This window comes from Podarcis filfolensis, assembly GCF_964270895.1.
Source record: "Podarcis filfolensis genome assembly, chromosome: 7".
NCBI classification, from domain to species: Eukaryota; Metazoa; Chordata; class Lepidosauria; order Squamata; family Lacertidae; genus Podarcis; species Podarcis filfolensis.
This window is the reverse complement of record NC_139603.1, coordinates 51202060-51226370: the sequence shown is the minus strand read 5'-3', so window position 1 is coordinate 51226370 and position 24311 is coordinate 51202060. Positions and strand designations below refer to the sequence as shown.

The following is a 24311-nucleotide window of genomic DNA, read 5'->3' as shown; positions in this document are numbered from 1 at the left end:
GCCAATAAAGACAACATTCCCAGCCAGTCTTTCACAGAGCTTGATTTGGTCCACTTTACTCACAAACTCTGAAATGAAGCACATGCTATGCTCTTGCTAAAGCAGCTTCCAGTCCAAACTATCTTATGTGTCAATTATTTAAAGGGGAGAAAATCTAACTGGCTTGAGATTGCTTGTGGGATCTGTCTCTCTGTCTCTCTGTCTCTCTCGTGGTGCCAAGCTGTTCTGAGGCTAGACATGTTGCACTTTGCTCTCAAAAGCAGGAGACAGGAGGGCCAAACCTTTGCTCAGCAGAGTGTCACGTGGATGATTCAATGGGTTTGGATGCATGAAAGGAGTCTTTTGTAAGTAGGTCAGTGGCTCAAATGCAACAGAGGTTCACAATGACCAAAGGTCATAATCATCTAATGAAAAACTTACCCTAAGCATGAGCACAATCCAATTCTATTTTTTTCCAGCACAACCATTGATATACTATGTTAGCCATTTCAGGTGGGAAGAAAGGGACAGTGGTCATTATTGGACACTGTATTAAGAGGACTGCAGGAGGGAGCACAGTAGTGGTTAGAGGGGTGGACTAGGACCTGGGAGATCAGGGTTCAAATCCCCACTTGGCCACAAAGTTGGCTGGGTGACCTTGAGCCAGTCACTGCCTCTCGTCCTAACCTTCTTCACAGTGTTGTTGTGGGGATTAAATGGGGAGGGGGAGAACCAGGTATACCACTTTAGGCTGCTTGAATGAAAGGTGGGATATAACAAAAATGAAACCAACATTATGTGTGCAGCAACATAAGTAGTTATCAAAGTAGACAGGAGATCTCACACCAGTGCATCTTTCTTTCAACTGCCTTCTCAATAGTTACACTAATGTGGTGTGCAAGACATAACTCTCACTTTGGCAAATGTATCTTGATTACATATAAATAAATGTATCCCAACAACAACTTGCTATGTACAACAATGCTACCTGAAGAGGCTAGAGGCAGGAATGAGAAACAGGAATACTCCACGGATTCTATTGATATACCAATTCCACTGAGCAAATCCCCCCCTCCTTCACATGCCAGCATCCATTCCATCAGGATGTGGCAGAGGGAGAGAGAAAGGAATCAAGAACACTCCACTGAATCTGCTGTGAGACCAGTTTCGTTTTCTGTCCATTCCAGCTGGTCATTATAACTACTGTACTCTGCTGTTTTGTGAACTTGTGCCCAAGTTCACTTATTTTGTCTCTTTCCTTCTCATCCCTTTTTCCTTTTGCACCGCATCTTTTAAGGCCAAATTACACACTAGGTTTAAGGTGCAGTATGCAGCTACATTGCTAGTTTTTCTTTCAGGAATTACTGGTGCAGTGGGGTGATTGTTTTTGGGATTGTTAAAAAAGAGAGCAAGAAAAGCATTTTAGCAATAATTAAAAAACAACGTAAAAATGGCACCCAAGAATTACAGTGAATGGCTACAAATGGCCCCATTCACAGCATTGTGCCATGCTCACTGGTGTGGACAGATCATATTTATTTATTAAATTTGTATACCACCCTTGTGGAAAGTCAATTGCAGACAGCAGTAGGAGCCACCCTAGAGACTCATTAGGCTGTAATTTGCAATGGCACGAGGAAGCTTATGAATCTTATTTAAGATTTATCTGTCTCCACTTCTGCTGGAGCTTACCATTTCCACATAGAGCATCTTTGAAGAAAACTGCACATGGGGATGTGCTCTTCAGTGCCTCCATTACTTCTACACTGATCACACATGATGAAGCAATAGAAACTGGCAGAGTTTTTGGAGTTCCAGCCCCACTTTGCAGGGAGAAAGTAGTCACAAACAGCCAAAATTGCCTTTGGTTTGAAGGAGTGCTGCCTGTTACCTAGAATTTGAAAGAAAAAGCATAAGTAATTCATTAAAATTTAACAAAGCATTACTTTTTCTCTCCAGGATTAGATCAAAACTATTAATCAGTTCAGTGGATATAATCCACAGTTTAGCAGGTAGCATTTAAACCTTTAATTCTGAAGGCTGAATTTTATAATACTTAACGTGATATAGATCTTGGTTCTATGTTTTGCTGTGTCACAATAGTATAGCAAAGGACTGAGTATAAGACTCACAGTATGTCTGTAATTCTCTATTATGAAAACCAATTTTTTTAAATTTTATTTTTAAGACTCAAAGTATCACTGTATGCATAGGGACAGCATCAATTATCACCACTACTGCCTTCAGCCTGCAGGGAAGTCCTTATGTGGCATTACTATACAGTGGTACCTCGGGTTAAGTACTTAATTCGTTCCGGAGGTCTGTTCTTAACCTGAAACTGTTCTTAACCTGAAGCACCACTTTAGCTAATGGGGCCTCCCGCTGCTGCGCCGCCAGAGCACGATTTCTGTTCTCATCCTGAAGCAAAGTTCTTAACGTGAAGCACTATTTCTGGGTTAGCAGAGTCTGTAACCTGAAGCATATGTAACCTGAAGCGTATGTAACCTGAGGTACCACTGTAAGTAGCCAGAGGTACCACTGTACTAACAAAAGGACTGCATTTGCTTTCACACCCGAAGCTATTATACAACCTTGAACCAGTAAATGATTGCAATAAACTGTAGTTGTTTGAAGTCCTATGGACAGTGCCAGATTTACGTATAAGCTAAACAAGCTATAGCTTAGGGCCCCACTCTCTTGGGGGCCCCAAAAAAATTATAGGAAAAAAACAACTGGATGTACATTTCCAAAATAAAAGATAAAAAACAAATAAAATAAAACCTACATACAGCAACAGTGTTTTGTGTTGCGTAGGCTCCTATGATGTAAGTAATGGGCCCCGCCTGCTATATAAAGGGCCCCATTACCTTCAGTAGCTTAGGGCCTCATCAAACCTAAATCTGGCCCTGCCTATGGAACAGAACTGCATGAATCTTGCCTTGCCACAGATTGCTGCTTAACTGTTGTAGCATAAATCTTAGCAGTTAAACTGGCAAATAAGATGGAAGGATAAACATTTTCCTTTTCCAGAGGGGTAGCCTGCAGCTTGAAACCAGTGAATTACAATCCATGAAGAAGTTCAGTGCCGTCACTTATAGAATGAATTGGGACAAATGGTTTTTCTTTTTAGAAAAGCACGCTACATGTATTGATTGGCTTTGGAATTTCAGGATGTCAATGTTATCAATGTGCATGACCACTGTTAACATAATTATCACCAACTGTATTTTCCTGCTTTTCATTATCTTTTGACCTCATTGTCTGCAATTTCCCCCTGCACAGCATACCTAAAACTCAAGGCAAAACTTCTGATAAAGTGGGCTGTATCCCATAAAAGCTTACATAATAATACATTTTTTATTCTTGAGGGTGCCACAATAGTCCACACAGTGTGAAATCACTTCAAGATGCTTCATAGGAAGCAGCTCCTAAATGAAATAAGTAAATGTTTCCTTGTAATGTTTTCCTTGCCTGCACTAGGGTTTTCAAACATATTACCTGAACATTTCTTTACTAATCAACTAAAAAAAGCACTTCTTATTCATGATGTCAGATTATGACTTCTGACCTAGTTCATTTAAAGAAATCTACAAATTTACATTTTTTCCCTCTGAATAAGAAAAACACCAGAAGCATTATTATTAAGCTGCGTAATATGCTCCACTCCCTTGGTAAAAACTGCAGTTGGTATGAACCTAGAATCTTTCCTCTTGGATAAATGTCAACATTTTTCAAGGATGCATTTAAACCAGATGATTCATGAAAGATAATGGGAGAAACAAATACATCTACCCAAACAACATAAATGTCCTGCTCAGAACAGAGGGGAAAACAAGCTAAAGGTAAAGGATACAAAAACAAATGAACTCATAGTAAAAGTGCCTACCTTTTGGGTTGACACTGGAAGTAGTTCCAGCTCAAAATTAGGACATTTAATTATTTTACTGGAAAAATATATAGCTAATGCAATTTGATTAAATTTGTCTGTAGTTTTTATAACTTTTTCATGTTTATCACTAAACTGCCTAGGGGCTGAATCCAATCATGGAAGGAAGGCTCCTATCTCTAGCAGCTGCTTCCATGAATAGAAGGCATGGGGAGAAGATTTTCACTGATTCTATCTTCCTTTTGTAGTTCCCCAAATCCCCCCACCCCACCCACTATAAAAAATAAATCTAATCTGCCCTTGGAAGCCCTTTGGAGCAGTGTTAGAAGTTGTACAGGAGATTCGGGAGAAAGGGGGAATCAGTGAACTTTGCCTTTCCCCACTTCTGTTGAGAGAAACCTCCACTAGAACAAAAAGCCCTCTGGGAGGAGTCACATAACCCCAAATGTCTTCACTGTTTCTGCAAAATGGCGTCTTGTAAGCATCTACATAATACTACCGAAAGTGTTTACGTAATGTTACAGACTGAAAATATCAATGCAGTTACTGATTTATTTATTTTAACCCAAAATATAAATGAACACTTGATGAGCTCTTTGGTCCTATGCCATCAGTGCTAATGGCAAAAACAGTCATACTATTCCCTGAATTTATACCCTATATTTCCTATAAGAAAAACATGGTTCTCCAGCTCCTCCATTCTCCATGGGACAGGTTAGGCTGAGAGACAGGCTACCCAATGAGCTTCATGATTGAGTGGGGATTTGAACCCAGGCCTCCACAATACTAGTCTCATACTATTCACAGAAACCTTATAGCTGTCTTTGGGCTCCTTTAGGACCCAAGTAGTTTACTAGAAATATGGTGTTATATATAAATATATAAGCAAAGGTTATTGAAGTGAGTATGCTTAGGTAAAAGCATACAATGTTGTTTTATTTTTCTCTCTTATTTGCAGCTTGTTACAATGAAGTATTTATACTTTTAAAGAATAAAACAGTATTGTCTGGGAAACAACAAACAGATTTGCAGCACTCTAAAAGGCTAAAAAAATATTGTGGCAAATGCTTTGGTGGCCATAATAAGTTGATTAGTCTTTAAAGTGACACAATAATATCATTTTGCTTCCTTTTTTGTTGATATTCCTACCCTTCTGGAAGTTGTAGAGTTAAGGTTTCATTCGGATGTCACCACTTATATAAATATTTATTTTAAAAAAAAATATACCCATCTAATGATTTATTTAATAGCTGCATAGCAGAGAGGTTGGAAAATATGAGTGACAAAATATTTGGCAATTTGGCAATTTATATTTGGCAATTTATTAAATTCAGTTTTGCTATTGTTCTTTAAAAAAAACTTTTATATTTCATACCCAGGACTTACTTTCCATAACTACAGATTTTAAAAGTTAATTGAAAGACTCAGGGTGTTTTTTTTAAAGAAGACTCACATGGAGAAACATTAGAAATCTGAAACTCTAACCTTTAGATTCTGACCAATGGGACAGTCAGCCAAAAAGTAAATAACAATAAATCATTTTAATACCATCATCTTTCTGTTTCTGTGTCAATTTGTTCTGAACAGAAAGGACAAAACAGACAAAACAGCAGCAGGATTGAGTTATGCGACAGTACAGCTCCCCCAAGCACAGATGGAATATATTTCCTTATTTTCCTTTTGTACCATAATACTTATTTTGAATAGTAATAATAAAAATGGCCATGTTTCCATTTCTCACTTCACATTAAGTGAAGTCCTGAAGAGTTCTAGTTCAAAGAGCTATACTGAACAACACTGGTGATAAAAAAAATCTTATCATTGTTAAGCACAAAACTTATTTTATAAATAAAATGCATAAATTCATACAGGGTTCATACAGGGGTTTCTCTCTCTTTCTCTGTGTGTGTTCTGAAAAAGTTAGTCAACAAGAGAAAACCAAACTAAGCCAAGGTCTTCACCTTCATATTTTATGATGCACTAGACTTGTGCGAAGGACAAATCTTTACTGGCAAAGACTGAAGCAGTAAACAAGTTTCAGCCATGGCATTTTGTTTCCAAAATGTTTACAAAAGGTAAGTTCCTTTTTTATCTTCACAGCTGCAAAATCAAACGCTTTTAGTTCTTTCAAATCATTCTTGAAGATTTAAACACTGGATTGTGGCTATAAAACACTTATATCTAGAATTATCACTTATTAAAGACAGCTGAGGTGAATTACTTGAGTAGCTATGATATCTTTTCAACATATCTGCCCAGGGATAAGGAAGCATCCAGTAAACACTGAGCTGAAATTAGAAGTAGAAAGCGATTTAAACAGAGCTTGCTGGTGTCTTGAGTCTCTGGATGTTAACTCCCTCCAAATGTGAGGCCCATGTATCCAGAAGGCATACAAATTTATGTGAGAGCAGAGCACAACCAGCTTGAAGCAATGTTGGGGCATGCGACTTGCCAACAATTAATTTGTTGGGTAACACACAAGATTTATTTTTTTAAAAAAGAATTTTCTATTATGAAAAAGACCAATTCAATCTTTGGAGTTAGCCCTTCAACAACATATAATGGCTTTAAGACAATTAATCATGCATCGCTTAAGTTAAAAGAAAGGGACTCAGCCTAAGTTTGGCTATCTTTATGAAGTGGACTATTTCTAATCATTTACCTGAACTTTCTAGAGTTACATCCAAAATGACAAGTTTCGGATTTTGTTCATGTTTAAATGGATTTTAATTTAATGGGCCATTTTACATATATTTTTATGTGTTGTCAGCCACCCAATAAGAGACATCAAATATGTTTTGCTAGCATTGAAAAACTACATCCATTGGCAGGGTTGCTCTGTACTGCAGCTACAAAACCTCCCACCCACCCCCCAGCAAGTGCCCACTATCTAATATAGAAATGTTAAGTGAGGGGAAAACACCAGGACCTGTAGGACTATTGCAGAAGAAGAGAAAAACAACAACACGCCTGGATTGTTAAGAGACAGAGGGAGGGGCAGGTGAAATATGGCTCAGTCGTATGCAGTTTTTGTAATGCAATTTTTAGGTGTAGGAACTTTAGTCATCGCTCCTATAATTATATAAGAGTGCTTGTTTTGTTCCCCAAATATAAATCTGATGTCAGATTTATGCATCTCAGGGTGGTTTCTGGTTACGGCAATAGCAAATGCCCCAATTCATACCATAGTAAAAATTTCTCTCCAATCTGCCAATCTTTTTGTAATTGGCCCATTTGCAATGCTATAGCCTCAACTGTCCAAATCACAGGTCGACAACTCCTGGCCTGCATGCACTCCTCAAGTGCATGCTGGGACTGTTGGGAAAAGTGCCTTAACCTCCCACCCGCAGAACTCCTCATCCACCTTTTGCCAATGCTTCCCCAATCTTTTTCAATACAAGTTAGGGTCCCTGCAGGTACACCCACCTTCCATCTATCTTTTAATCCCTACAACCCGTATATATACTATTAGCTGAATTGCAAATGCTTTGGTAAACTTCTTTCTTTATATCAGGAGCACGATACTGTGGCCCTCCTGATATTACTTGACCTTGCTGACTAGGGCAGAAAGCGGCTGGAATCTAATTAACAGCTGAAGGGGCAAAGGTTAATACAGTGGTACCTTGTCAAACTTAACCCATTCCAGGAGTCTGTTCAACTCCCGAAACTATTTGAAAACCAAGGTGCAGCTTCCGAGTGGCTGCAGGAGCTTCCTGCACTCAAGTGGAAGCCGTGTCAGATGTTCGCCTTCCGAAAAATGTTCATAAAGCAGAACACTTACTTCTGGGTTAGTGGTGTCCAGGAGCCAAGCCAAGGTACCACTGTATAAGAATGTAAGAAGGGCCTGTTGGAAGAGGCCAAAAGTCCACCTGCTCCAGTACTCTGTTCTGTGGTTAACCAGATGTCCATGGGTTTCCCATTTCTGCTCTATAGACAGCCGGCAGTCAGACCAAATCCCATTAGGCAGAATCACATCATAGGTAATCAGGGACAGCCAATGTGGTGCGTCCAGATGTTGTTGAACTGCAACACTCAGCATCTCTTACGCTGGGTGGTACTGATAGGAGCTGTAGATACCTGTTATTCTGATTGTTATCAAATGGCATCAGTTACCTGTTGCTTGCTTTAAACAGTGCAAATGTATGCGCTCTCAAAGAATTTGGATAAATTCTGTCTCCTTTCCACTAACCGGAAACAGTATCCTCCTGCTCAAGGTTGGGAAAGGTAAAAGGTAAAGGTACCCCTGCCCGTCCGGGCCAGTCGTGTCCGACTCTGGGGTTGCGTGCTCATCTCGCTCTAGAGGCCGTGAGCCGGCGCCGTCCGAAGACACTTCCGGGTCACGTGGCCAGCGTGACGAAGCTGCAGCTGGCGAGCCTGCACCAGCGCAGCACACGGAAACACCGTTTACCTTCCCGCTATAAAGCGGTCCCTATTTATCTACTTGCACTTAAGAGTGCTTTCGAACTGCTAGGTGGGCAGGAGCTGGGACCGAACGACGGGAGCTCACCCCGCCGTGGGGATTCGAACTGCCGACCATACGATCGGCAAGTCCTAGGCACTGAGGTTTTACCCACAGCGCCACCTGCGTCCCCAAGGTTGGGAAATGATATCCAAAAAAGACTAAAAAGAGAGAGAGGAGCCATCTACATATACAGTGGTACCTCAGGTTACAGATGCTTCAGGTTACAGACTCTGCTAACCCAGAAACAGTACCTCGGGTTAAGAACTTTGCTTCAGGATGAGAACAGAAATCGTGCTCCAGCAGCGCGGCGGCAGCAGGAGGCCCCATTAGCTAAAGTGGTACCTCAGGTTAAGAACAGTTTCAGGTTAAGAACGGACCTCCAGAACGAATTAGGTTCTTAGCCTGAGGTACCACTGTATATATTGTTTGGACCAGCTATGTTTAAAGAGAAATGTTTTGTTAGTTTGCAAAGACACAGACCTCTAAAACCAACTAACCAGCCCACTCAAAGAATTACCTGCAGTCTTCGATGTACAACATGTGCCCAAAAGCTGCAACACTGATGTGAGCCAACCATCTGAAATGCAATAAAAATGTAAGCAAAATGCATAATTTCAAACATGTTAATATGCTAATAAATATGCCACTTGCAAAACCTGTGATGACAACAAGAATACCTGAAGAATTTCCTCAAGATTGTGCACGGCTGGGGGGAAATACAAATCTGAAATTTGTTCTTCGCTGTCATCTATATCAATTTGTCTTTGGTCCGGTTGAGCAGCAATAATGTAACAGAAACTAGGAGCAGGCAGGTTAGCAGTAATCTGCTGAAAATTAAGCAATCAAAATAGGCATGGTCATAAAATGTGAATGCTCTATATTAAACTTATTTACTTGGTGGAGTAAATTGGTGAAAATGATTGGGAATGGCACATTTGACATAGGGAAACTTTTTCTTAAGGCATGGTTAATCGTAGCTTGTCTTCCAAATGTCAGAAGGCTGACCCTTTTGGCATAATCTGGAACAATATATCATTTATACATTCCTGAGTGGCTACACCCATGAATCTATGTCACAAGAAAACATAGCTAAGCACAATCAACAATCAAAAAATCTTTTTTTTTTGTCATGGTAGTCACGGATGAAACGGATTCCATTATTTTCATGCCTTTCGATGATTTCTATGACATTTGAGAATTTTAGCACGTGGGTGAATTTGACAATAAACAGATGAAGTCGCGTCACTGAGAAACATGAATGCTGCCAAATTAAATCTTAAGCAGCGAGAGAATAATAGGGAACATGAAGCAACGTGACTCTCTCCCCTTGTTATGATGAGAACAAATCTTTTTTGTTTCAGGAGAATATCCACTATTTATACAGATTATAGATCAATGTGTTTATCTCTCGTTTAGTGCTATAGAAGTAATATATTATTCATTTTGGGAGTCATCGCCTGAGAGTTACTAAAAACATAAATAAATTAGGATTAATGAAAACAGCTGTTTAGCTATTAATCCCCGTCCCTGACTTGCTCACAAAATGTCAGCCCGGGACTGGATTTCTTCCCATTTCTCGTTGATACGCTGGGTTCTGATGACTCACAGATCCTTCCAGGAAGAAACAATAAATTAACATAAAGATTTAAATTTAGAAGGAGAAGAATGTGTACTGTACGGACACATTTGTGTTGCTAAAAATGATGGACATGAACAAATATATATAGAAACTGGCAGCTCCTAAGATTGCTTATGACATCCCTGGCTCAAAGAAGAGCTAACCAAGTGTTGGAGAACACTATCTACAATATGGGAAGACCCAAATTCTAAATCTTGTTTCAGCTTCAGCTCTCTACCTTTTTCTGTAACGCAGGCTAAACAGTAGTACTGGCCTACGTGTCAAACACTTGAAATGTGCTACACAAATGCTAGGCATTATGATAATGTAAACACAGCTGTAGCAGAGGGAGAGGAAGGAAGATCTACTCTAATGGCTCCATTTGGCTCTCACTAGCCCTAAACCATTTCAGTGCCAGTCAGTTCTTTGTAACTGATGCTTGAGTTTGTTGTTTTCCTCTTCCATCCTCATTCCTTTTTCCTTCTGTGTCATGTCTTTAGATTATAAGCATGAGGGCAGGGACTGTCTGAGTTTTTGCTGATATGGAAACTACTTTGGAAGCCTTTTTGGATGAAAAGGGGGATGGGGAGGAGTGATACTAGAAATAAATAAATAAATAAATAAATAAATAAATAAATAATAGATAAATGGGTAATTAAAAGTTACTGCCTTTTGAAAGCACTATTTGAAACGAAGAACAAATGAAAAGGAAAGGAGGAGTTTGAAACAGCAGCTTACCATTTCACTCTCTTGACTTTGACCATGAACTTTTACAGGCAATAATGGTGGCCATAAACTGTCTATTAGGCTAAAAAGTCCCGGCACTCTTTGAAGAAAAGAACAAAACAAAGAACAAAACAAAACAAAACAGACAACACACAAACATGGTGAAATTTAGCTTTACAATGCTGTATTACGATGCTTTAAAATGCTATATTCAGATAATTTCAATAATTTGAAACACCACAAAACCAAATTCCTGCCATATTGAACATTGCATTCTAGATTTTAATTTCCCTAATGGAATTCCATTTTGCTGTTACAAGGGGGAGGGAGGAATTGACTACTGCTTTTAAAAAAGTTGAATAAGCTAATTTAATTCTATGGAAGTGCTCTCTACATATTTCTAATATTATTATTGGATATTATTTATTAGGCAAAGAAATAATATCTACTACCTAGGGTTAAGAAATTGTCTCCATTTGTAGACACTAACTATTTACAATATAGAAGAGGAACATATCTACGAACAAACTGTGTTGGAACTGCCCAAGTTTCAGAATGAGCTTGTGTATGATACAACAACTTGTTACACAATGATATGATCTGAGCCCACAGTACACAAAGCATTCTCTCATCATACCCGTTTTTTTAAGGAAGTAAAACCCCAAACCAGTTGTCATGCACTTTCATAAAATTAAAATTATATGTATGCTGGAAAATACAATCTTACAGGTCTGATGAGTTGTGCTAGGTGCTCTTTTTGCTAATATCAGAAGCTGAATCTTGCTAGAGATATCTTGGGCATTGGGAGGTGGTAGACTAAAAAGGAATGGGAGAAGAAAACCAAGGGAATAGTTGACAGAGAAGCCGGCCCCAAAGTGTGTGAAGTAAACAGAAGAATAAGGAGAAGTATAAGAACCAAATACATAGCTAACCAGATTCATTTTTTGCAATGTCTATAAAGAAGAACAATGCCAGTCAGGCAACTTATGTGATTCTTTCCCATGCCAGCACCACCAACTACAGAGCGGAGCAATGATAACATGGGAAGGATAATAGAATTCATCCAATCTACCAACGCTGGCTGTAGGGAAGCAGAATGTCTAGGAGAACAGGCCTTGGCAAAGAGGTAGAGCATGTTAAATGTAAAAAGTGTTTGAAGTAGATATACAGCAGAAAACAACAGTGTGCCAATGCAGAGATTAAAGGTCAGGATAATTGCATTAGCATAGCAAAAGGAAGCATAATTCAGAATCCCCCTGCTGAAATAACTGAAGTGGTAAAAAAAGGCAGGATGGAAGGCTAGCAAACTGATGCGAAAACCTAACGAGAGATTACTAGCCTTTTTAAAAAGAGGTTTATCAGTAGATACAAAGATGAAAGCAGTAGTTCTTAAGAGTCACCAACTTTGGGAGGAGAAAAAAAGGGAAAGGTGGTGGTATGTCTGTGAAAAAGCAGATAAAGGTTTTCCCAAATTGACTGAGAAATGGGAAAGGGGGAAGAGCTCCACATTTACAGTGTACAGCTAGAGACATTGACTCAGGAGGAAATGTCAAGAGGTATGGGACTAATGAAAGATGAAGATAAGTATGTTGCAAAAGAGACAGAGGAGAGATGGAAAGGCCACCAAAACAGAATAATTCCATGGAAACACAATGATGGCAAGTAGTGCTATCTTCCTGGCAACACAAGAGTTAATTGGGAAGTTCCAGGGCTAAACTCCACTCAAGTGGAGTTGGAGCCCTAATGTTGTTACAACTCCCCTGTGATCCATGAATGGACGGCTTATAAATTCAGTTAATAAATAAAGTAAATAATGTGATCAGTGGAATTGGAAGGGGCACACCTCTGGCGAGCTAGTATTTAATCTCTGTGGATTACTGCTGATTCAAAGTATGTATCATCAGGAAAACACAATACTATTGTGCTCATATTGCTTATGGGCTTACAACTCTTGGGCACTACACAACAAATAAAAAAGTCTGGGATAAAGATGACAAATCAAGGGAAAGATGGGTTTCAATTGTTTTTAAGACATAAGGTTTTAATGACAGAGCCTCTATTCAGTGGAAGATTTTACCTAAATTGCTAGGAATCACTGAGGACTGGTTCTAGTTCTTTTCCTACACAGAATGACAGAAACCTGACAAATTCTGACAAATATAGAATTCAGCACATTGCTCTCTTTTCCTAGTTTTATCACCATCTCTCATTAGTCACCCTCTGTTAGGCAGCGACAAAGTATTCAGGTTAAGGTAGCAGAGCTCAGGGAATGCTGGTAGTCATGTGAGTAAGAGCAATAGCATGCAAGGATGGCAGGAAACAAAGATACTGCCCTACATGCTGATAACGCATCGGATTTAGTAACAACCGCATGCAGTTCTAGTCCCCCCTCTCAAAAACTCAGAAGAGCAATAAAAAAAGGTCAGGGATAACAAATGTCTTCTTTATGAGGAAAAGCTGAAGCGATAGTCACCCTTTAGGTTACACTGTCAAGTCCATGAGAACAGAATGCCCTGGAGAAATGCTAGCATGAAGTGGGGCAGAGCAGCAATATATTTATAAAGTATGTTTAATGGTAAAGCACCATGGACAAGAGTGCTTTAGAAGAGTAGTCTTCCAGCCTTTCAGGCCCAGGACCTTTATGCATTCCCAAACTGCAACATGGGACCCACTTCAACTTGTTATTACAATACAGTATACGCCCATTATGAGCCTTCTCTCTTTAATGTGGAGAGTAGGAAAGGCTCAATTTTAAAATATTTGTACAAAACACAGCATTTCGTAAAGTGCAGCTTGCGATGGTGGAGTGAAAAAGCAATAGCCACTCATGCAGGGTACCTACCTTCCCCTTTTCTCTCTCTTCTTAAAGAGAAACCCAAACAAAACTGTGGTCATGGCACTGTGCTCTTAACTCACCTGCTTAAGCATCATGCTTTAGAACAGGGGGTAAGCCCTATGGACTACAACTCCCATCATCTGAGTGGAGAGAAGAACTAAAAGGTTTCAAAGGATCGATCATTTTTACCCAAGCATCAAATCTTACTTGAAAGCAGGATAATTGGTTTGTTACATTGACATTTTTAATTTTCTAAATGTAAACTATTTTCTAATTTTTAAATAATAAGAGCGAGATTGCTTGAATGCAACTCTCCCCCTCCCTTTTTTTACAGGTTCCAAATTGTGTGACTACTGAACAATCTAGAGGACCCTGGCCAACCTTTCTGCCAAGAGTCACAATAGAGTGGCACACTGCCATGCACCATAGTACCATATGCAGCATTCCCCCAATGCTCTGCTGTGGCTTTGTGTCTGGAAAGCAGCACAGTGCAGGTATGTGAAGCCTGAGTTTCTGTATTAGTCAGATTCTTGCTCTCTCTGCCTCAAATCCTGTCAGTGCCACTTATAGCATTCATAATGCAGGTTTGTCACCCATTGTTTATATCAGGGATGGTGGGGACCTGTGGCCTTCCAAATATTGTTCCAACTCCTACCAGCTTAGCTAGCATGGCTGAGGGTCAGGAATGATGAGAGTTGTAGTCCAGAAACACCATAAAAGCATAATCTTAAAGCACAGACGACAATGAATCTTGTGACACTTCAAAGACCATGGGAGTTATTATGCCTTAATAAAACTGTTAGTGTTTAAGGTGCTGGTGTTTTTGCTGTATCACACAAGGACAGAATTGTAGAGTTGGAAGGGATCCTGAGGGACATGTAGTCCAATCCCCTGCATGGCAGGACTCTTTTGCCCAATGTAGGGCTCAAACACAGATACTGTTCTGGAAGATAAACTTATGGTGTTATTCTTACCTCCCTCTAGTAAGTCTCTGCAAAATTTTAATTCCTGATAAACGACAGTATTTTCCTTCCCATTTTTGGATACATTCTTCTATCTGTTCTGAAGAAAACAGGGCATGAAATTGTACCTCACTGAATATTCCATAGGCATCCTGAACGAGGAGGCACAACCTGCAAAAAGGTGTATAAAATTTAGTCTGTTAGTGGCATGCCCAAAGGAGCTCTCTAACATCTCAGAATTAAACATTTGTTCAAAGGACAGAAGCCTTGGGTTTTCGTAAAGGCTTATTAAATTCTGATGAAATCTTAATGCATCACAACTGGTAGCAAAACTGATTTACTGTAGCTACACAAGTTAAAAAGATCCAAATGATGGGACGTCCTCTGCCTGTGGCCTTGGAGAGCAGCCGCCAATCAAGGAAGACAATATGTAGCCTCTGACTCTAGAGAAGGCAGTTTCATTATCTTTATATGTACCCATGAAGAAATTTCACATGGTGCTTTAAAATATAAGGATGTAACAAAAAATTAATCTCCTCCACCCTACAAGGCAATGATTCCTAGTACTTTTTACTATCAGAGGCAGTAAATTTCTGTATACCAACTGCTAAGAATTGCAAGTGCTGCTCTCAGATCCTGCTTTCAGTCCTTCCACAGGCAACTGTGAGAACTGGAAATTGGACTAGATTCACCAAACTAAAAAGGCATGAGAGGCAAGAATAGCTGGGGGGGTGGGCAGGAATGTCGGAGAAACAAGCCATGGTTTGTTTGATAGTCTGTGGGACCCCTTGTGGTTAACATGTGATTTTTTAAGCCAGTGCCGGGCCCAGGATGTTTAGCCGCTTGAGGCAAAACAAAAAATGCCACCCTGCCCTTATCCATCACCTCCTTCTGTCACCATTACATCCTCCTCTGCTGCTGCCTGAGGCAACTGAAGGAGGCCCAAGGAAGCCCCGGCATGCTGAAGGTGGTGGAGGACGGAAAAGGAGGCTGGGGAGGAGCAGGCAGCAGTGGAAGCAGCAGGAGGCAGTGGTGGGTGAAAAGTGGTGGCAGCATGCAGTGCACTTCTGCTCCCCCCATCTGCCAACCCTCCCAGCTGTCCCCAGTCTGCCACCTGAGGCAACTGCCTCACCAAGCCTCATGAGCAGGCTGACCCTATCTTAAACAAACCATGACTTGGAGTTTTGTGTGAATCCATGTCTCGTAAAGACATGGCCATCTACTAGCAACTGTTCTGTGGGAAGGATTACAAGAGAGGAGAAGAGGCATATTTAAACATATTCAAGGCTAGAATTTCTTGTCCTTCCCTCCCAGGCCTTCCAGTAAGTGCCCTACAGGAGGCATCCTTATGAATTATTACACTAATATTCTTATTGTGAGCTTCCGTGGAAAGACATGTATAATGAAATGCAATATACAAATAAGTTTAATGAATAAGTAAAGCTGCTACAGTCAGAAAGGTAGAATTAAGCTAGGCAGCCATCCAATGTGACTCCAATATAGTTTCACTTTGACTTTGTGCCAAGAAAGTACAACTAGGGATGTTGTTACTTTGTTGAAAACGAGCTCTAAAACTAGCAATCACCACCACCTTGCTAACCCAGCAAACAAATACATCCCCATCTAACTGATATGAATACTGTTTGCTGTTGTCATGGAACTATTGTTGATTTTCAAACTGCATTTTTGTTACGGAAACTTGTTATGAACCTTTTCATGAAAAGCAGTCAGTAATGAAAAAAGTCAGTAATCATTGGTTGCCATTTTATCCCTCCTTTCTCCAAGTCTACAGTTGCATTCATGGTTCTCTCTTATTGTCTCCAAATAATCGTTACAACTGTACCTAGGTGCCTTGCAGGCACAACAGGACTTCTCCTTTTCTTCTTTTTGCAAAAAGGTGGGGCAGAAATTTTAAATAAATAAAAAAGTTAAGCGTGGTTAGAGTCAATTCATTAGCGGTAAGGAAATAACCTTCAGGGAAAGAGATGCCTACTTCTAGCTCAACATCAAAACAGGTGGAAACCATCCTGGGGTAAAAATGATTTTCCCTGCAGTTAACGCTGCAACAACATGTGCAGATGCCCCAAGACAAAAAGATATCATTAGGTGTGTGGTTAACTCGGGAGTGTGAGAACAGATGGATGAAAAATGCACATGTGATTCAGTGGGAAGAGCAAAGAAACAAAGGCAAGACGCGATAAGAAGGGAGGCAAAGATTAGGATTTTTATTTCCTCCCACTATGAGCTTCACCACTATGAGCTTCACCACTATGAGCTTCCCACTATGAGCACATTGTTAACATTTTAAGGAGAAGTAGGTGAAGCTCATTGTTGTTGTTTAGTCGTTTAGTCGTGTCCGACTCTTCGTGACCCCATGGACCAGAGCACGCCAGGCACTTCTGTCCTCCACTGCCTCCCGCAGTTTGATCAAACTCATGCTGGTGTTCTTGAAGCTACCAGCATGAGTTTGATCAAACTGCGGGAGGCAGTGGAGGACAGAAGTGCCTGGCGTGCTCTGGTCCATGGGGTCACGAAGAGTCGGACACGACTAAACGACTAAACAACAACAATGAGCTTCACCTACTTCTCCTTAAAATGTTAACAATGTGCTTGACATGTATAGTGGAGGTTAGCATGATTTAGGGGTGTATGGGGTGTTAGGGGAGGGATAGTACCTCTGATAGAGTGTTTTTTCCACCTTTGGTCCCTCGCCTGCACTCAGCTCTCGCTTGTGGCTCTTAGAAGCTATCAGCAGCCACACCATGGGAATGGCTTTGATTGGCCAGCTAAACCAGGTGAGGGTAGCCAATGGGTCTCAAACCCTCAGTGAACTAGGGTCTTCTCCTGCATGAGAAGATAGGCTCTGGCAGAATGAGCGAACGAGACCAGCAGTGGGTTCAACGGTCAAGAAGGCAGTTTGGGCACATGCTGTAGAGGGAAATGAGAGGCAGATGGAGCTTGTCAACCTGGGAAGGTAGCCTATCTAATAGGAGAAGGAAAACTCTTTTCCTAAACCTCTGCTGCCTTGTGGGATATCTTCAGGAAAAGAAAAGGCTAAGGATGAACCCTAAACAAATCTTGAGTGGAATCCCTAATATGGTTGGATGGTGCCTTGTATGCCTCCTTCTGGCAAGTCCTGCAGCCAAGCTGGTGCCAGATATATTGCTCTGCTTTCCTTTGGGGCACATCAGCAAGAGCAAGAGGGGAGTATTGTTGGCTGGGCAGATCAGGACCTCCATACACACTACCCAGGCTTGTGCACTGGGCAGGCATGCCATCTATGCAGGGCCATGAGGGCCCATGTTCCCCCCCCCCATTTCACTGAGGGGGCCGGGCCCCCTCAATATCCGCAGCCGGGTGGGCTCCATTGGGCCCTCCTGTGACTGCGCCAAGCTGCAGTGGGCCCTCCTGCGGCTGCAACCAAGTCACCTCAGGCCTTTGGGAGGGTACAACGGCCCTGTCAGCCCTCCTCCCACCATTTGATGTCACATGCATGCACTGGGCACCTGCAATGTTGGGCAGAACCTGGTGTGCCTGATGCCGGGGAGGTCCCTCGGGTGCTGCTAACACAGCAGTTTCACTTCACCCTAAGAGGCGCACACCACTGTCTCTCAAGACAGACAGATGACAACCAGGAAGATTTAACATTCCTCCACACCAAATATAAATACATATTTTTAAAACTCCTACACACAAAAAACTGGCATGTCAGGTTTTTAAGGCTAAAGTAGGCCTGTCCTTCATAACAGTGAGTTTTCTCTACTGAGCAACTATTTATTTTAATTTTTGTATTGGGGGGCATATATCTGCAATGGCACAGGCCAGACACAGATTTACCAATCTGTGAACTAGGCCACGGTGAATCTCATTTCAAAGCTTGGGAATATTCTGTTAATTTCCTAAAAGAGCTGGAGGCAGGGGAGAGGGAAGGCGAGGCCAATTATTTTGCATTTTTATGAGTGTGGTGGTAATGCTTAGATTTATTCACTTCCAAGTGGATATTTGGAAATGATTATGGTATTATGTCATCATGCCCCCTCCTAGTTAGTCATCCTTCTTGGAAAAGGTGGAAAAGGGATTTCTATTCAGTAATTATACATGTAAACCCCACAACATGGTTAGAGGCTTGTGTTTCCTTGTATACATTTTGCTCCCCCAAAGGAGTAAGACTGAATAGCGCTCCATAAGACAGACAGGTGCAGCTCAAAAGAAAGGCATTAGCACAAGAAGAATGTAGTGAGAACATGGGGTCTGCAATTGCTGTTGCAGAAAGGAGTAAAGAAGACACACAAAAAATAGTGGGAACAATTATATGCTTTGCAACAGGAGATTGACCCCTCAGGCTTTTGTTGATGTATTTATTTCTTCAAAGCTCAGATGAGGAGGGAGGAAAAAAGGAGACGCTATAAAAAAGTGTACAGCCCATCCTCCTGATATATATGGCAACATTTGCTCATCCAAGATAGGGTGCTGCTGATTATGCCTGCTCCCTGACAGGAGACTCTTATCTCTTTGTGTATGTGCCCTCCCAGAAGCTACTAAAGCATGAGGAGGTGCACGCACACAAAATAAGATTTCTGTGCTGCTTTGTAAAACAAAAAACAAAAAACCAGGCACAAAACTGTGCCTACAGAGTTCCAATGCACCAACTTGTCTGGTCAAGTCTTGAGGTGGAGCTCCTTAACTTCTCCTGATGTGGCTTACAATCAACAGCAACCTTTGAAACTCCACCCAAACGGGATTTAATTTATCTGAATCTCTCAAACACAAACAAAATCCCTCCACCCACTGCAAATGTTATCTCCAGTGCAATCAGAATCAGAGACACATGTGTAGGAACAAAAGGACACAAAACACAACCTATTTTTGTCTGTAACCCTAGAGGGGCTCTTCTGTACATCTTACTTGTAGCAATTTAACGTGTTCCATATCACTTTTAAAGTGCTCCGCATCACTTTTATCAGATGTACAATATTCTCACACCCCCACAGCAGATGCTGGCTATTGCATCCTCCTTGAAATACATCCCAAAAAAATAAAAGCCAGAATAACTAGAACCTGAATGGCACTAATCAGAATTACATCTAAGCAGTGATGTGGTTTTTGCAGAAAAAATTGAATTGGAAAATGTTTCTGTACAAATTAGCAATCATAAAATTTCTGTTCCCCTACAGGTATCTTCTTTAGCTTTTTGGGGGGTAGGGGGTATTTAGTAAACTAAGCTAAAAACTTTGAAACTGTCGCGCTTGCTAATATTTATTTGCTAGTGACATGACATCCATTCATTCATACTAATGAACTTATGAAATGGAAAATTTTCCACATCATGACAGCTAACTTGAAAATCTATGCTAGAAATCTTTTCATATCTACAGAGAAGCACATATGACTATTTCCATGTTTAGCAGATTTATTATTATTAGTATTAGTAGTAGTAGTAGTAGTAGTAGTAGTAGTAGTAGTATACCTGCAGGTCTCAGAGTGGTTCACAGCATAAAATCACAATAAAAACACAAAACACATAATAAAATCAAAAACTAGAACAATCCAATAACCCCTCCTCCCCAACACATTTTAAAAGGGCGCTGAATGTCAATCAGTCAAAGGCCTGGTTAAAGAAGAACATTTTTGCCTGGTGCCTAAAGGTGTATAATGAAGGATGGTTCCATAAAAGCTATTGTGTCCAGAATTGATAAGATTAGTTCACTCAGGCATGGGCGTAGCCAGGATTTTTATTGGGGGAAGGGGCCAGGCCTTTTCTTGGGGGAGGACAAAACCTCAGTTTGCTATGGATTTTCATGGATTTTCGTTGATTTGGGGGGGCAGCTGCCACTCCCTGCCCCCCCGCTACACCCATGCTCTCAAGGTGCAATCTTGTACACACCCAAGAGCCTGCCAGATTAAACTCAATGGGGTTTAGTTCTGAATAGACATGTTTAGAATTGCACTGTTACATTATTCTGCAATCTCTAGACAGTATTGCTCCCCAATTATTGCATTTTAATATTTTCCCTGGTACCTTTCAATGCTTTAAGTCCTTATTTGTGATCATTTTATTTTTCTTCAAACAGGATTATAGTACACCACCTTCATACAATCAGTAGAATAGTGCTATTGTCTTGGCCTTTGATGGTGGTGTCTTTATGTTAATATCCCCTTTTCTACACTTTTCTCTTTTAAGCTGCATTACTTGCCTGCACCTTTCCCATTCAACACTTCCTGGTGTTCACCTTTTGAAATTCCTGTTTACTACTTCTTCTTCTTCACAGAAGCACAATAACACAAAAACAATTTGTTTTGTAATTGATGCACTAACATATGATTGCATATAACCAACCTCAGTAGTTTTATTTTCTTTTGAATGGCAAGGTTGGAAACAATCGCTGTGAACCGTACCACTAGGCACAGTTGAGCATAAACCACATTTTGTTAACACTGACAGGTTTACAAATGTCTTTTACAGCCAATAAAATAAACAGAACCTGGGTGACTGCCCACTTGTAATGTGCCATATGTGCCAACCTCTTATGCATTTGTAGTATGCATGGGGTCAGGGAATGTTAGCAGGAAAAACAGTTTGAAGTGTGCAACCACAGCTGAAATTCCAACTCTAGCAGATTGCACTAGAGCAGTGGTTTGTCCAATGTTTTTCCCTACATGCCACCTGTAAATTGCTACGGGTCTTGGTTGACCACTTATTGAGTTTTCTGCCCCACTGTAGTAACTGTAATGTGCTATGCCAGATATTGTGTGATTTTTAATTGTATTTTTACAGATAAGCCAGAACGAAGCTCATGGGCAACTGGTGGTCCATGGCACATGGTTTGGGAACCCCTGCACTAGAGCATTAACTATGTAGCATTAAAGGAAACATGCAGAAACATCCTTATATGCTACATTACAGCCCTGTCCTAGCTATACTCATGATGACCTCAATGGGATTTATGCTTAGGGCCACAGTCTTCCCTCAAGATACTGTTAAAAATGTACATATTTCCTGAAATGTAAATAGAAGGCCACCTGCATTATTATGTCTTGTGGCATACAGACAGGTACAAAATGCCTCAGCATTCTTCAGTATTTGCTAAGGACATCTCCTCCCCCCTTTTCACCCTCTGAAACCTTCCTCTTCTGTGCTATACACAGCAAAAGGTCTCAGGGATGATCAATGGCTGCCAGCTCTGAACTTCAGCTCTCTAGAGAGGAAGAGTAGCCGACATATATTGTTGGATTTCCAACTCCCATTAGCCCCAGCCAGCATGGGTGATGGTCAGGGTTGATAGGAGTTGCAACTCAACAACATCTAGAGGGCACCACTTTGACTACCATAGGTTCATAGAATTGTAGAGCTGGAAGGGACCAAAATGGTCATCTATCCCAACCTATTGCAATGCAGGAATCTCGACTAAATAACTTGAAGCCATTGGTTCGGGTCCTAGTCTCTGGAGCAGCAGAAAACATGCTTGCTCTCATCCTGGCATGACTTGTTTCTGAGAAACCAATGCTGGGTCTTAGTAATCTCAGCATCCTTTTATAAATGCTCACAGACTGACAGTTTAATTATCTGTTCTAGGACCTTTCATAGTATCAATATCAAGCTCACAGGTCAGTAGTTACCTGGATCTCCCCCCCCCTTTTTGAAGATAGGGAAACACCCATTATACAAAGGGTTTAGGGAGTATACCAGGAGGAAGAAAGTGTTTTAATTTCATGGTTCACAACCCCCGGCTCTCATGTTCTATAAGGCCATTTCCAACATTTTTGTGGCTCAACTGCCTTCAACCACAGACTTAATTCATTTAAACCAATTTCTTTTCTTCCTCAGAGCAGAAGTTGCCAATATGAAACAATGGAGAAATCCATGTCCCATTTCTCCTTCCACCCCAAGAAGTGGTAGCAGCAAGAGGAATAGTTCCTGTCTGGAGAAGGATTGTCTGGTTTCAGAGTGATTGCCAATTAGGGCCTAAGTACACATTATGCTAATGATATGATTAACCATTATGTCATGGGTTTTTAAAACATTAAATACCAGGAACCAGGGCGGAAGATGCCATCAGTAGAACAGTAGCGTAGATCCAGTTGTGATCATCGTAATAATCCCACACATACTCTGCAATTAGAATTAAAGGGGGAACTCCCATTTTCAGCAATGGAATATTCTTTTCATAATGCTAATTGCTGCATAAGTAGGAGAGATTTTTATTGAGTGTGATTGAGAAGGGAAGACTTAAACCTCTCCACCTAGTGTGCTGTGGTGCCAATAACACCCCAACTTTCCTGGTAGTTTTTTAAAAACTATGGCACGATTGCCAATCGTATCTCCAATATTACAGGCATTGAGTTACTCCAAAATTTGCTTATCTCTATATCTTTGCCATTTTAACAGTTTAAATTGGGCTTGGGAGTGAAGTGGCAACCAGTGCAAGTCTTTCAAGGCTGGCACAATATGCATCTAGCTAAAGGCACACACCAGCAGCCTCAGTGCTGCTCTCTGTATGTCTCTGCACAATAATTGCTGGTGAGCGCAAGTGGGGAAATTGATGAGAGTTTTCAAAATGTATATGGTTGACCAATGTGAGAATAGGATGCTGCACTAGATGGGTGCTAGATCTGATCCAACAGGGCTTCTCTTATATTCCTATGGTCACAATAAATCAGCATGACCAGAAGATCTTATGACTGGAAGCATGCCCCTCAGGTTGATCTGAAGCAACTGAATAAGGCAAAAATTAGGGAGATACACGAGAGAGAGTCAGGGAGAGGAAGGAAAGTTGGACGGTGGTACCACGCTCACTTCGTATGAAATACCATATAAAAAGCAGAAGCAGCATAAGAGAATTCTGTTGCAAACCCAACCTCCATCAGATTATGGGGCTACCTTCCCTGAAGATCCAGGAATTGATGTTGAGACTGTGAGTTAAGAGAGAGCTTAAGGTAAAGCTAATCAAACTAAATAAAAGGACATATGTGGGATCTTACGTGCATGTAATTAAGCAGCATTAAATTCTCACCCCTAAAACATGGGTTAATTAATCTACTTACAAAACTTGTGAAGGCAAGTCTTTAAAAAAATGTTTTTTAGTCTTTTTGATGCATCTATGCCTTGAGGAATAGAAGCACAAGCAAACTGGCATTATGAAATGTAGGCCTGTGAACTGGTTAGGTTGTTTCGAGAGTTAACTGTTGTTTCTTTTTAAAGTTACCTATCTGCTTCCCATCCCCTTGATATTTCCATCCCTAATCTTAATAAATCTTCTAAACTTAGAATCTGCGTATTTCTTGACAACTCAGGGGAATCTTACCCCTGCATGCCAGATCACACGCAGCATGCTTTGACCAAAGGGAAAGAAAGGCTGAACTAGCTCAGCTGCAACTCAGTAATTAGGTGGCGGTTGCCCCCTCTTAGAATGAAATTAAAGCTGTAATTCTTACAATTCCTTCACTCAAGAGTTAAAGTAAATTTAGAGCTGGTTGTTGCCTACAGCAGCTGGGTATCACCACAGAAGATTGTAAGAGTCAGTTGATTTGATATGTCAACTGGAGATAGATAATGGTTATCTGGATCACTGGTGATCAAATGCCACATACTACAAGATGTCCCCACAACCCTAGCCTGATCTGCAGTGGATGTGAGAGCTCCTGCTTTTTACCTGATAGGCCAAAAACATCATTCAAAGAGAGCTGGGGAGAGAGGAGAATGATTCCATGGCAGAGGAAGGAGAGGTGCTCTAGTCTCTAAACGTGAGAAACCCATGTGGGTTGGTTAAAGAGAGGGTCCAATTCTCCCAACTGAAGAAGCTGGACAAGTAGCATCAGAAAGCACCTTCCGGTGGGAAAGTCCC

The 24311-nt window shown here is 40.8% G+C and overlaps 1 protein-coding gene across 7 annotated transcripts in view; it reads right to left on the bottom strand.

The window, feature by feature from the left end:
- SPIDR (scaffold protein involved in DNA repair) overlaps positions 1–24311 on the bottom strand; it is a 161904-nt gene that overhangs the window by 8626 nt on the left and 128967 nt on the right. For 4 of the 7 annotated variants that reach the window (XR_014550261.1, XM_083622897.1, XM_083622894.1 and 1 more), the window contains exons 11-15: positions 14482–14640; positions 10684–10771; positions 9005–9154; positions 8845–8904; positions 1672–1870 (exon numbers count right to left, since the gene is read on the bottom strand). Coding sequence is in view for 6 of the 7 variants with exons in the window: in XM_083622897.1 (XP_083479023.1) it covers positions 1672–1870; positions 8845–8904; positions 9005–9154; positions 10684–10771; positions 14482–14640 (656 nt within the window). In the remaining variant the exon portion in view is untranslated. The remainder of the gene's footprint in view (positions 1–1671; positions 1871–8844; positions 8905–9004; positions 9155–10683; positions 10772–14481; positions 14641–24311) is intronic. The other 3 variants (XM_083622898.1, XM_083622899.1, XM_083622895.1) reach the window with 2 other exon arrangements.